The sequence below is a fragment of the Anser brachyrhynchus genome (genome assembly GCF_964034855.1).
Source record: "Anser brachyrhynchus genome assembly, chromosome: 1".
Classification (NCBI taxonomy): Eukaryota; Metazoa; Chordata; class Aves; order Anseriformes; family Anatidae; genus Anser; species Anser brachyrhynchus.
Window position 1 is genome coordinate 212022435 of NC_137694.1, and position 13219 is coordinate 212035653.

Below are 13219 nucleotides of genomic sequence, written 5' to 3' on the forward strand. Positions count from 1 at the left end.
CTGATCCCTGATCCGAGCCTGACCTGGGGGAGCTCCGAGCCTGCACTGGAGGTGCTCCAAGCCTGACCCAGGGATGTTCTGAGTCCGATCTGGGGAGCTCCAAGCCCCAACCTGGGGGAGCTCCGAGCCCGACCCGGTGATGCTCTGAGCCCAACCTGGGTTTGCCCCGCACCCCTTGCAGCCCCCCCCAGCCCCCGTGTCCTGCAGCAGCTCACCAGCTGCCAGCACGCACACATCGGATTTGGCTGCCGTACCCTCTTCAAAAAGGCCCCCAGTTCCACCTGTAGACCCAAGGAGGGGCACCTCAAAAAAAGGGACACAAGAGGGCCCCAGCTCTTTTGGACACCTTCCAGGGTGAAATCATCTCCTCCTCCTCCTCGGCACAGCAGGGCACGAGGATGCTGCGCACAGGCCGAGGGGCAGCAAAGGGGTGGTGGCAGCTCTCAGGGCCCCCCCCATCCATGGGTGACCCCCGGCTCTGTCTCCTGCCCTGGTGTCCCCAGGGATCTCCGTTAAGGGACGCGCTCTGCTGGCTTCCCGTGTCCCCAGCTGGGCACCTGCTGCCACCCTCCCGCCTGGCAGGAGCTGAGCCGGCAGCCCCGCACCTGCCTGCTCCAATTCCCCTCGTTATCTCTCCTTCGTTAACGACGCCTTCACTCGCCAATTTAACCTGGATTAAAACTGGATCGCTCTCTCGCTCTTCTTTTTTTCTCCTCCAATTAACTTGTTCGTCGCTTCCATTTCCAAATTAATTCGTCAGGCTCTCCGGGCAGGGAGCGGCACGCTGGGGCTCGGCGAGGGGCTCGTGTTCAACAGGCCCCAGGGGAACGGCTGGGGGGGGCACAAAGCGGGGTCCCCCGGCCCCATCACGGCCACCACGGGGCAAAACCCCTGGGGGGGGCAGCGACAGCCCCGGCCCTGGCGAGGGGCGAGGGGAGGGGGCAGCCTGCGCCCCCCGGCACCCCCGCGGGGTTACCGCAGGGTACAGGGCGTTCGAGCTAAAAATATGCGGTGACTTTTCTGTATTTGCTCTAATGAGTCATTCTTTTTAAGTAATTTATTGCTTGTTACATAATCACTTTCATTTCCAGCTCGAGAAAAATGGAATTTTTTTTTTCTTCCCTTTTTTTTTTTTCCTTTTATTATTTTATTTCGACGAAAAGGGCATTTAGCAAAGCCTGCAGTCGTGCGGTAATTAGCTGCTTTCCCAGCCCTTCGCCAGATGATGCTGGGGCTCATTTCCTTTCGGCTCAGTCCCGAGGCACAAGGAGACGAGGTGCTCGGGACGAGGTGGCCGCGACGCTGCCCGGTGGTGGGACAGGGACAGGGGCTGCCCGCAGGGGGACAGGGGGCACAGATGTCCCAGCATCGTGTGTATATGGGCTGGATTCCCACTGCCATCTGCTCGTGCATCCTTTTTGGGATCCCCAGGGTGATGAAGGAGCAAACCCAGTGCCGTGTCCCAGAAAACCCAGCGCTATGTTCCAGTAAAACCAGTACAGTGCCCTAGGAAACCCAGTGCCATGGCCCAGTACACCCAGTGCTGTGTCCCATCCAGCCCAGTGTCATGTCCCAACAAACCCAGTGCCATGCCCCATCCAGCCCAGTTCTATGTCCCAGTAAAACCAATGCCATGTCCCAGCAAGACTGGTACCGCATCCCAGCAAAGCCAGTGCTGTGGCCCAGTACATCCAATGCCATGCCCTAGTGCCACATCCCAGCAAACCCAGTGCCACAGTGTCCCAGCAAACCCAGTGCCATGTCCCAGCAAACCCAGTACAGTGTCCCAGCAAACCCAGTGCCATATCTCAGCAAACCCAATGCCATATCCCAGCAAACCCAGGGGGTGTCCGGGCACCAGCCCCCCGCCCCCAGCTGCTCTCCATGCCAGCCTCCCCTCCCCAACCTGGTGGGACCGGGGGTGGCCCCGCTCCCCTCTGCTCTGCTCTCAGAGCTGCAGGCGAGGAATTACTCCGCCAAATGTTTTATTTGTGCAGAAACGCAATTATGCTAATTAAAGCACATCTGTAATTACAGCACTTAGCGGCCCACAAGTACACAAGCTCCCAGCGATCTGGAAACGCGGAGGGCTGCACGTGTCCCCTGCAAGGCGAAGCCTCGTCCCCCCGCCACCGAGGTCCCCGGCGGGGCAGGCTGTCGGCGAGGGGTGGCTCCGGTGACAGCGGTGACCTCGGAGCTGGGTGGCCCGTGGCAGGGCGCAGGAGCGAGCTGGGGTCGCTGGAGAGGATGCTTGGGGTGAGTGGTGAGAGGGGGGGAGTGGTCCTGATGGGTGCATCTCTGCACAGCATGTCCTGTGTCCCATGTCCCCTGTCCCCATGTCCCATGTTCCAAGTCCCCAGCAGCTGCATTCCCTCCTGCGGTGGGTGCAAGAGGTCCCTGGAGCAGGGGAGGGGGCAGCAAGGTGGAGAAAGCCCCCCTGGATATGACTGAGTCGTGGGGGGACAGGCTTGGGGTCCCGGCTTGGTGGGCAGGGGTGGCTTGGGAGCATATCTGGCAGGGAAAAATGTGATGAAAGGGATAAGTGGGACCCGAACGGACACGACAGCCTTAGCGCTGCCGCGCCGGCCAGACAGCCCCGGCAGCTGACAACTCGTTTCTAGACAAAGGCAGCACGGGAGATGTAATCTGCCCCAGCCTCGATAAAGCCCTGTCTGACAGGGGAGGACAGGAGCGAAGCCACGGGGGCATGGGGAGCGCAGACCCCATGGGCAGAAAGGGTTTGGGTGGCACAGAGCAAACCTCCAGTGCTGACCCCTGGCGCTCCGTGGCTCATCCTGCCCGGCCCCAAGCAGCGACAGAAAATCGCCTGTTTACTGTAGGCAGCAAGCCCCAAACCGAAGGATTTCACCATGGAAACGCAGGGCATGGAGTGGGCGTTAGGGGCTGCGGGGACGTCGGGTGCCCTGCGCCGTGCCCTGCGCCCCGGGATCGAGCGGCCCCACGCGCAGGACGAGCGGAGCCACCACGTAGCTCGGGTGGCTCGTTTGGATCCGACGTTTGCTGTGGGTAATTGCAGCATGAATATTAATGGGCAGGTGCCGCAGGATGCCGCGGGGCCGCAGCAGCTGGCAGGAGCATGGGAGGGGAGGGGAAAGGTGGCACCCCGGGCTTCCCGGTGCGCTCTGTTTGCTCAGCAAACGCCTCGAGCCCCGAGTGCCGCCGCTCCGGCTGGGTGCACTGAGCGGTGTTTGCACGGCAGGCGCACTTCCTCGGTGCTGTCCCAGCAGCGCCGCACGCCCACGGAGCAGCTGGGGAGCGGGCACGCATCCGGCACTCCAAGGAGCCCCAGGAATGTGGCCTGACCGCATCCTGAAGCCGCCAAATTCTCAGCGCGCCGCACCTCGGAGATGCCAGGTCCTGGCTGACGGGGGAAGCCCTGAGGTCCCACGGGCCGTCCCCAAGGGGGGATGGTGGAAATGCAGAGCTTCGCCCACCGGGACCAGAGCAGAGAGCAGCAGGAAGGGGCACCAGCACCCCGAGGGTCTGAGCACAGCGCCGGGGCGCTGACACCGAGATCCTCGGCAGCAGGCAGGAGGCGCGGCGGGGCGGAGAGGAAACGCACGGTTACCCCTGGCTCTCCTGGGAGTTGTCCTTGAATAAATGCAGCGTTACAGACTTTGCCAACTCATCATTCAATTAGGAGGTTTAGTTGATAACCGGGAGAAAAAGAGGAGCCGGAGGTGGCGCTTCCTTCTGCCTCCTCTCCCTCCCCAGTGCCACTCTGGCCCTGCGTTTTTGCTTCCCCTGCAGCGGGTCTGAGCCCCCAGTTTTTCCATTCCAATTCCAATTCCCATTCCAATTCCATTCCCATTCCCCCAGTCTTTCCATCCCAATTCCAGCAGGATCCCGGTGCTTTTTGGGGAGGAGCAGGAGCTCCACGTCCTGCCTCTGCCCCCTGCCCATCCCGCTCCCACCTCCCCTGGTGCCCAAATCCTCCCGGCAGCTCCACGCCACGACTTCAGCTGAAGCCTCCACGTGCTCCTACGATGTGCACCGGGCTGGCTTCCCCTCCGAAATTAGCCCCATCCCAACGACAACGAAATGAATGCACCAGACCCCGGAGGAGGAAACGCACGGTGCAAATACAAAATATTCCTGTTAGCCAGAGCCAGCCGGGTATCTGGAACGTCAGGAATGGGAAGGGGAAGGACACGGCTAAAAGTCTCTCATGCCTCTGAGGCTTGTTAAAACGAGAGCTGCTTCAGCTGACACCCATTTGCTTAAAAGCAGCATCTCGCTGAGCTGAGCCCAGGGTTTTTAACTTGCAACGTCGCAGCTTTTCCTGGGAGGGGGCCACGGGGGCCAGGGCCGGTGCCACCTCCCGGCAGCAGCCGTGGCTCGGCCAGGAGCAGGGACAAGAGTAATGGGGCTGGGACAGGCACTGGTGGCAAAAACCAGCAGGGAAGGGGCTGGCGTGTGCACACAGGTGTGTTTGTGTACGTGTGCACTTGTGCACGTGTGCGTGCAACCTCCATCTCCCCAGAGCCCTGCTGCAAGCACCGCATCCAGCCCTCTTCGTGCCACCATCACCGAGCTCCTCCGGGCTTGCTGCCACCCTCACCGGGTGGGCAGGGGGCACCAAGCCCCCCCACCAAGCCCTACCATCCATCCTGCAGGATGAGGCCGCCCAGCAGACCCGGAGCAGGGGGTGCTGAGCCCCTGCCGTGAGCACCGCAGCCGCAACGCCCGGAGGGCGAGAGCAGAGCTTGTCCTTAATACGTGGCGCGGCGGCTGCCGTCTGCGCGAGCCTGCGGTGCGACGAGCAGACATCTCCCTGCATCGCTGTCTGCTGAGGGCAGGCTCCGGGGGGGGTGACGGGGGGCAGCGGCGGGGTGCTGGGGGCAGCTGGCCCCAGCCCCATGGCCGGCCCTACAGCAGATGGGGCCGTGCAGCAGAGGTGTGAAGGTCGGGGGGCAGCTTGGCCGCGGCGAGGAGATGCTGTGAACCCTCACGGACGTGCCCAAAGTCCCCACAGAGCCCCCGGCACCAGCTCTTCGGCCACAAACCCCACTCAGCGCCAAGCAGCCAACCGCTGCTGTCATTAAGATAAGCACTGGGGCTGGTCCGGCGGTTAAAGATGGGTCTCATTAAGCGATGGGTCACGTTAAATAAATCAGTGGCTTTGCCCCATGGTGTGCTGCTGGCTCCCTGCTCCCAGCCCGGGTGCCACTGACCAGGGGGTGCGGGGCAGGATCCAACCCATCCGAGGCAGGACCACGTCTCCTGCCCCTGCCGAGCACCAGCAGACCTCAAAGCGCGGGAGGGATCGGAGGGAGGTGCCCCCTGCCCACGCTGCGTGGCCGGCACCCGCCACCGCTCCCCGCACGCTGAGCTCCGGCTCCAGCACCCCGCTCCCCAGCTCTGATGTACAGCAACGCATGAGCAAGGCTGACTTTGCACTTATTTCGGAGCTGCAGGCTCGCCAGCCCACGGACCTGCTGTCACAGCGCCGTGCCAGCTCGGCGGGGAAGGGTCCCCAGCAGCGCCGCGCGCCCCACAGGGCTGCCAGGACCCCACCTCCGCACAGCCCCTCCGTGCTCGCCCCAGCCTCCCACGCCATCCACGGGGGCAGAGACCCCCCTTCTCCTCCCCACAGCCCCACGTTTGGAGGGGCTGGCTCAGCCCCCGAGCCGTGGGGCAGGTGGGGAGCCCCCCGTTTGTCTGGGTGCAGCGAGCAGGGCTCAGCCCCCGCGCCCTCACCCCCCAGCACCTGCAGGGGGGAGCGCTCGGGGTGGCTGCGGCTGCCTCTGCGCCGCAGCCTCAATTTGGCCAGAGGAAACCAGCACCCAAAGGGGCCTTGTGTTTATTTCGGGGGATGCTCGACCTGCAGCAGCCAGCTGGTAAAAAAAAAAATCCCTGCGATTCGAACGTTGCAGTGCTCTGCTATGGGAACTCAAGCCTCCGACAAAGCAGAGCGCTGGAGGTAACCGGGGGAAATAAAAGAGCAGGAATTGAATTACGAAAGGTCACGCTGCTCCTCCACGGCAAGCCCTCCCCACCCGAACGGGGCACCTCCAGCCCTGGGAGCCAGGCCCTGCCTCTGCCTGCCTTCACTGCCTTCCCTCCCCTCTCCAGACACCGCGGGGACGTGGCCCAGCGAGGCGCTCGCCCTCCTCACCGGGCTCAAACAGCCCCTGAAATTTCGGGTGCTTCCTCCGCCAGCGTTTTGCTGGCTCTGCGTCAGTCCCGAGCAGCACGCGGCCCTGATGTCCCTCCCGACCAGAAACCCGAGGTGCCCCCAAAGGATGTCTCAAGCCCTGGGGTGCCCGAGCTCCGCGGGACCACCAAGCACCTCCATCACCCGGCCGGACCCAGCCCGGCCAGAGTGCACCCAGCTCGTGGGCAGAGATTTCGTGCCCGGGGCTGCTGATAACAAAACCATCAGGGCAAGTGTTGTCACTCGGCTCGAGCTGGGAGATTAAAGATTTCGCTGGTGCCAACACCTCTGCCCATCGCCTTGCTCGGCGGCGATTTCTTGTTTAAAGGCTGCCCAAATTCTGCCTCCTTGTTGCACGTGGGAAGGATGCTGCCTTCAGCACTTATCCCGCTCCAAACGGGACCGCAGCGGGCTGAGCGAGCGCGGAGCTTCAGCACATCGCCGTGCAGAGAGGAGAGCTCAGGCCCCGGCTCATTTTATTAATTCTGGGGGAAAGCAGGAACCCGTGGCATCCCCGCCCGCTCCCCACCCACAGCACCCACCCCGTGGTCCCTCCTGCTTGGGGCTCCTGCTTTGGATCAGCAAAACCCAGCTCCTGGAGCCGTCTCCAAACACCCGCTGGCTCCACCAGCGTGACATCCTCACCAGGGTGATAAATCCGAGCGCTCGCCAGGGCTTCGTGCGCTCAGAGCCAGCCTCGGGCTCACCCAGCTGGGCAGCATCCAAGCCGGGAAGGGCTCAGGTCCCAGGGAGCAGCTCCCTGAGAGGCTGTGGGACACAGCACCTTGTCCCCATCTGTGCGACGGGGTGAGCTGCGGGGAGCCCTGCCTGCGAGGAGGGGTTTGCGCAGAGGTTTTCCATGCGGAGAAATGGGCACGGGTTGGGTCCCGCTGGCCCTGGCTCTGCAGGAGGCGGAGGAGCAGCAGCATCGCCACCCTGCTCGGGGTGCAGCAACCCCAAAACCGCACTTCCCTGCCCCATCTCTGAATTTTGCTGTCCGTAACACCGGGACAGCGAGGTGCTTGGGGAGCTGCTCATGCAGACAGGAGGTTTTTGGGCCAGGTTGTCACCACCTCGGAGCAGCAGCTTCCCTCCTCCTGCACGGCCACGGGCACGCTGGGCCAGGGCGAGAGGGAGCACGGGCGACTTTGCCCTGCGACAGCTCAAGGGAAGGGGGGGGGAAAAAGCCCTGAAACAGGCTTAGCCTTTCAAATGCTCATTATAAATAGCTCCTCACTGTCTTCTGAGTCACCCAGCTGAAACGTGCAAGCTAATAACTAGCTGGGAAGGGGCTGGGTGGCTCAGGGAAGCGATCAGAAGCCAGGGGAGGCTTTCTGGCTCAGGCATCACTTCCAGGCTGCCGCCAAAGCTGCTGTTTGCTTTTTTCCTTCTCAGGTGCCATCGCCCTCCTCTGCTTCTGGCAGAAGAAGGGGTTTGGTGGCCCCAAAGCGCTCTGCAAAGCCACCGTCAGCCCCCCGAAACGCCAGTGCCAGGCCGATGGGACCCGCTCCCAAACCGAAGAGCCAAACGGCAGGTAGTAACAGTTCCTGCAGGAGATGAATCCATCCAAAACCACCTCCTTTTTCTACTCCGTTTGTTCGGGAAAACACACATTGCCAAGCGCTCGGAAGGCCTGAGCCCACCCAAAAGCGCTGCCTGCAAAGGGAAGGTTTGCAGCCTTCCCACCCGGTGGTTTTCCCAAACTGGCCCCGGGGGGCTGCAGGAGCTGGGTGGCAGGGAGGAACCCCCCCAGGAGTCCCCAGGAGCACTCAGGATCTGCAGCAGGCTGCAGGCCACTCCTTGAGGGCTCTCACACGGGTGACAGGGCTCTGGGGAGACCTCCCCATGGCCCAAGGGTGCCACAGCGCCGCGCACCGCTCACCGAGAGCGCCTGCCAGCTGGGAACCCCTGAAGCACCGCCACCGACCCGGGGTCCAGCCCCCCCCCCCAGCAGGATTTTACCCCCACTGCTGCGGCTGCGGGGGGAGCCGCACGCCTGCGCCCTCCCCGGCCTCCCCCTGCCCGCAGCCCTCCCGCTGCTGCCTGCTGACAGAGCGGCCGCACGGACAAAGCATCCTCGGGCTCGCCCACCCCCTCGCCCCCCCACCCCAGAGACCAGCCCGAGCATTAAGTAGGGCAGCTCAGCCCTGGCAGGGGAGGGATGGACGGGGGCAGAAAGTCCCAGGCAGCCCCGTGCTTCCCGGCCTGAGCCGCTGGCTGCGGCCCAGCGCAGCTCTCGGCGAGCCACGTGGGAGCTGGGAAGGAGACAAAAGCGAAATCGAGTACCAGGCTGGGGAGGAGAGCGCGGAGGGCTGGGCGAAGGCAGGGGGGGTTCCCAGAAAGGGCCGCGGTGTGCAGCGCTGCCCCGGGGAGATCCAGCATCCCCCAGCCAGGAGCTGCAGGAGCTGGATTCCTGCCCCGGATCGATGCTCGTCCTCTGGCCCTGGAGCCGGCGGCGCGGCTCAGCCAGCTGTTATCTCCTCCGGGCCCACGTCTCGCAGGGGGATGCGTGGGGCACAAGGGGCTGATGCCAGCCTGCGAGGCGGAGCAGGGTCTGGCCTGGTTGCCTGCGTCTGCGCCAGCAGCTGGCCGGCAGCCGGCGAGCACCAGAGGTGAATTCCCAGCACTTGAGCACCGCTGGCGGCTCCGAGGATGCTCGGGGGGAGGCTGGAGGGAGGCTGGATGCTGAGAATGCTCAGGGGGAGGTGAAGAGGAGGCTCCCGGCCGCCCCAGGAGCCCCATCCTGCTGCAGGTCCATGCATCCCATGCCAAAAGGGGACCTCCCCGGGCACCCCGCTGCTCCAGCGCTCCCCGTCTCCTCTCCTTCCACACGCACAGAGCCTCCCCTTGCTTCTGCTCCGCAAAGGCCTGCAGCAGACAGGAGGGGGCTGCAATGGGGGAAAGCCCCCCCCGGCCAGGCTGCCCGGAGCCTGAGGCACTGGTATTGTGTTTTCACGGCTTCCTTCCCCCTCCTGGATCTGCGTGGATCCAGCATAACCCAGATATCTTGCTGCCAGCAAGGCATGGCCGAAGCCCGCTCCCCTGCCCTGTGGACGAGCAGCACAGTCGGATGCAAAGCCTGCATCACACTAAAATCCTCCCTGAACCTCAACGTGCGTGGGTAGCACCAAGCCTGGTGTCCCCAGGCAGAGCTCAGCAGGGCACAGTGGAGCCAGGAGGACTCTCGGGTGGATCCCAGCCTCTCCCGGTCACCCTCCTGCCTCTCCAGGGCTGTGTGCTGAAGCGTCGGGGTGATGCCGACGTGCCTCCTGCCCCAGCTCCGCTGCCAGACATCCCCACGGGCCGGGGCCCATCCGCTCCTGGATCCACCTCGTTCCCCTTGTGGGGCCAGATCCAGCCTTGCAGAGTGCTTCAGACCTGCAAGACAGGGGCTGGGAATAATCACCGGCTGCCAAGGCACGGGTTTGGGGCGGTCCCCGGGGTGTTCGTCAGCCTGCCCTTGCTCTGCGCAGGCGCTTGGAGAGCCCCAAAACGCGGCTCGGCCCCTTTCCACGGGGCAGCATAATGTCACCAGAGCAAGCCACGTCTCTGAGGCCCTTCTGGCCACGCTCTGGGAGCAAAGGGAGGCGTAACAGCCCCTCCTGCTGCTCCTCTGGGCACCCCCAGGATGGAGCCGCTCCCAGCCCCGTGCATCAGAGATTGGGGGGGGGCAGGCGCATCGCGCATCGCTTGCACGAGCATCGATGGAGGCAGGCGGTCAGGATGTGACATTTACCTGGAGTAAACACGAAGGCACAAAGATGCGCAGGAAACACCTTTGTCCCCTCGCAGGTCCCCAGCACCTTTGCTCCAGTGATTCCCAAGGGCTTCCCAAGACCCACAACCACCACAGCCCCCGCCAAGCCCGGACCTTCCCTGCGCCAGCCCTCGGTGCCTTATCTCCTCCACCAGCACGTTTTCAGCCCGCCGAGCTTGGCAGTTTCTCCTCCAGCCCCAGCTGCTGCCAGATCCTGCCCTTGGCCTCACTCGGATGCTCCGGCACCGTGTCCAGCTGGACGTGCTCTCCGTCCCGGCACACGCAGCCGGGGCTGCCCTCCTCGTGCGTGCCTGCTCGCCTCCTGCTCACGCTGCATGCAGCGGGGACACGAGGAGCAGGGCACTGCTGACGAGGCCACTTTGCATTCTCCTCTCGGATTTAATCCCAGCTCTGGTTCCCAGCTCATCCCTCCCGGAGCAGGGCTATCCACAATGCTTCCCGCGGGCCCCCCCCCACGCTGCGCCCTGCTTTAACATGCAGATGGGATCCTGGTGGAAGAGGGGAGAGGGCGGTTTGCAACCGTGCAGAGGGTTCGGATCCTGCTCTCCACGGCTGGCCGTGCTTGCGAGGCGTGCTGACAGCACCCGCTCCGGGCACCCTCGCATCCAGCACGCGCCGCTAACCGGGTCAGGAGCCGCCCGCCCAGGAGCACGCTTCCCGCCGGGGGAAAGAAAAGAGGAAATGGGTTAAAACGTGACCTGGATAACACAAAATGGCACTTGACTGGCTGCCACCTGCAAAATAAATCAGAACTTATTGACGGGGCTGCACCGTGCACGTGGGGACGAGAGAATCACAGACTTGTAGGGGTTGGAAGGGACCTCAAGAGATCATCGGGTCCATCCTCCCTGCCAAAGCAGGTTCCCTGGAGCAGGTTGCCGGAGAACAGCACTTGGGAAGCTTTTCCACCTCTGCACAGCCCCCAGGGTGTGCAGGAACATGGTCAGACATCTAGGCAGAAGGTGAGGCTACACCCTGGATAAAGGGGGAAGTTTCTCGGGTCACCCCGGCGGCTCCGCAGGCCCGGCCAGTCCGGCTGCACACAGTTTCGGCAGCATCCACCTGCCTTAAAGGTCATTAAGCAGCAGCTGCAAGTCACAAGAGGAGCTCCAGCCAGAGGAAACATGGGGATAGCATGGCATTTCGAGCCCTTTGTGTGTTTTGCTTAAAGGAAAGGACACGGGCACATGTCCTGATGGCGGCATAAAAGTGTCTCTGCGGGGAACAAAGCACTCGGCGCCAGAAAGCGAGCCAGGAGGGTCGGGGGAAGGAGGCTGCCAGGGCAGGAGACGGGGCCAGCACCCACGGAAGCTCTTTGTGCCCTGGTGTAAGGCAAGGTGGGTCTAAGCCCCACCATGTGTGGGGCTGTAGGTAGAGGAGATGCTGTAGGGTATTTTCTACTAGAGAGGGGCAAACTTATCTGAAGGTCACCTCCCTGAAGGTGTGAAATCTGCGGGGTGCAGGGAGGGAAAAGCTCTGTGCTGAAGCAGGAGAAGCCTTCCCCTGCGCCCCAGTGCTCTGGCATTAGGGGATCTGTGAACACACCCAAGGGGAGCTCAGGGTGCTCCCAGGCTCATCCCCACGCAGCTCGGAGGCTGCTCCCAGGCTGTGCTGCCAAGCCAGGCGGCTCGGCCGCTGTCTGAGCACGTGGAGCTGGCACTGCCAGACAAAGGAATGCAAGCACCGAGCCGCCTTCCTCCTCTCCCCCTCTGCCTGCATCCCTTCCCTGCCGGCTCAGCCCACCCCTCTGGCAGGGTGGGATCCGAAGGGCTGTGCAGCAGCTGCCCCAGGGGTAAGGGACGGGGAGCACCCAAGATATCCAGGCACTCGGAGGCAGAGCACCCACGTACTGCAAACCGCCTCTGCACAGCCTGCTAGCCAGCAGCTGTGGAGCCTCGTGAGCGCTGCACACACGCACGCAGCGCCGGGGGTCTCCGCCATCCCCCAGCAGAGCCCTGGGTGCTGGGAATTCAGGCACCGCATGCTTCCCATTAGCCAGCTCAGCCCCGCTTCCCACGTGGGCTCTCCAGAGCATCACCCTTCACCGCTTCCAGGGAGCACTGTCATCCCTGAGCAAGGTCACCCCACGCTCGTGCGCAGAGCCCCTGCTGCCTGTGCCAGTGGAGCAGGAGCCCCGCTGAGCCTCGGAGACCCTTCCCCACCCTGCTGCACGCAGGCAGGTGCAGCAACACCCGGACCCCCGGACCTGTTGCGTGGGTGGGTGTGCGGGGGTGGCTGCCCTGCCCTGCGTGAAGCTGTGGGAACCACTATTCGGAGGCCTGACCCACACTTCACCAAGGCATCCGGTGCCTGGCCGTGCCCCCCCTAGGGCCACCGCAGGGCCCACAGCCTTCCACCCCCATATGAAAACGTGGTGGGGTGAGCGTGGCTCACGAAACGCAGGGATGCTGAGCACGGCGGCCCTCCGGCACGCAGCCCTTCAGTCTCCACAACCAGTGACCTGCCCTGGGCGATCACCAGCGGGGCAACAGGGGGGTCAGGGCCCCGCCGTGCCCCCTCTCCTCCAGCTGTCATGCAGCAGGAACTTTTCTCCTGCCTCCCCTCTCCCCACGCATCCCCCGCTCCCTCGCCCCGCAGCCCCCTGGAGGACCCCTCCCGGAGCATCCCCCCTTCCCGGAGCATCCCCCCCTTCCCGGAGCATCCCCCCCCTTCCCGGAGCATCCCCCCCCTTCCCGGAGCATCCCCCCCCTTCCCGGCTCGGTCCCCCCATCCCCGGTGGCGACGGGAGGGGACTCACAGGTCAGACGCGGCCGCCTGGTACGGCTGGCTCCGGCAGAGGATGGAGTGTCCGCAGCCCTGCCCCATGGCTCCGCATGCTTCGGCAGCCCTGCCAGGCGGGCGGCGGGGGCTCGGCGGGGGCTGCCGGCGGCTGCGAGCAGCGAGAAGCCTCCGCTGCGCCCTGCTCGGCGCTGGCTGGGAGCGGAGCCGCTCGGCGAGGCTGCCTCCAGCCCGCTGCTGTCACCGAGCCCGATGCAGCGCGCCGAGGCGTGCGGAGAGGGGGGGGGAAAGGGGGGGGGGCGAGAAAAAGGGAGGGGGGGGGAGAAAGGGGAGGGGGGGGGCGCTGATTGACGGCTCCGCTGCGGCTCCGCGGGGCTGGGCGGGGGCCGAGGCGCTCCGGCGGAGGGCCCGATGGGCTCCGCACTTGCCCCCCGCGCCCGGCCGCCGCACGCCGCGCCCGGCCGCGCCCGCAGCGCCGCGCCGCTCCCTGCGGCCGCCGCCTTTGTCTGGTGGGGAGCGCGGAG

At 64.5% G+C, this 13219-nt stretch overlaps 1 protein-coding gene across 2 annotated transcripts in view; it reads right to left on the bottom strand.

The window, feature by feature from the left end:
• PDE2A (phosphodiesterase 2A) overlaps positions 1–12962 on the bottom strand; it is a 54887-nt gene extending 41925 nt beyond the window's left edge. For both annotated transcript variants that reach the window (XR_013953641.1, XM_080599838.1), the window contains exon 1: positions 12715–12962. Coding sequence is in view for 1 of the 2 variants with exons in the window: in XM_080599838.1 (XP_080455964.1) it covers positions 12715–12782 (68 nt within the window). In the remaining variant the exon portion in view is untranslated. The remainder of the gene's footprint in view (positions 1–12714) is intronic.
• Positions 12963–13219: the final 257 nt, after the last annotated feature.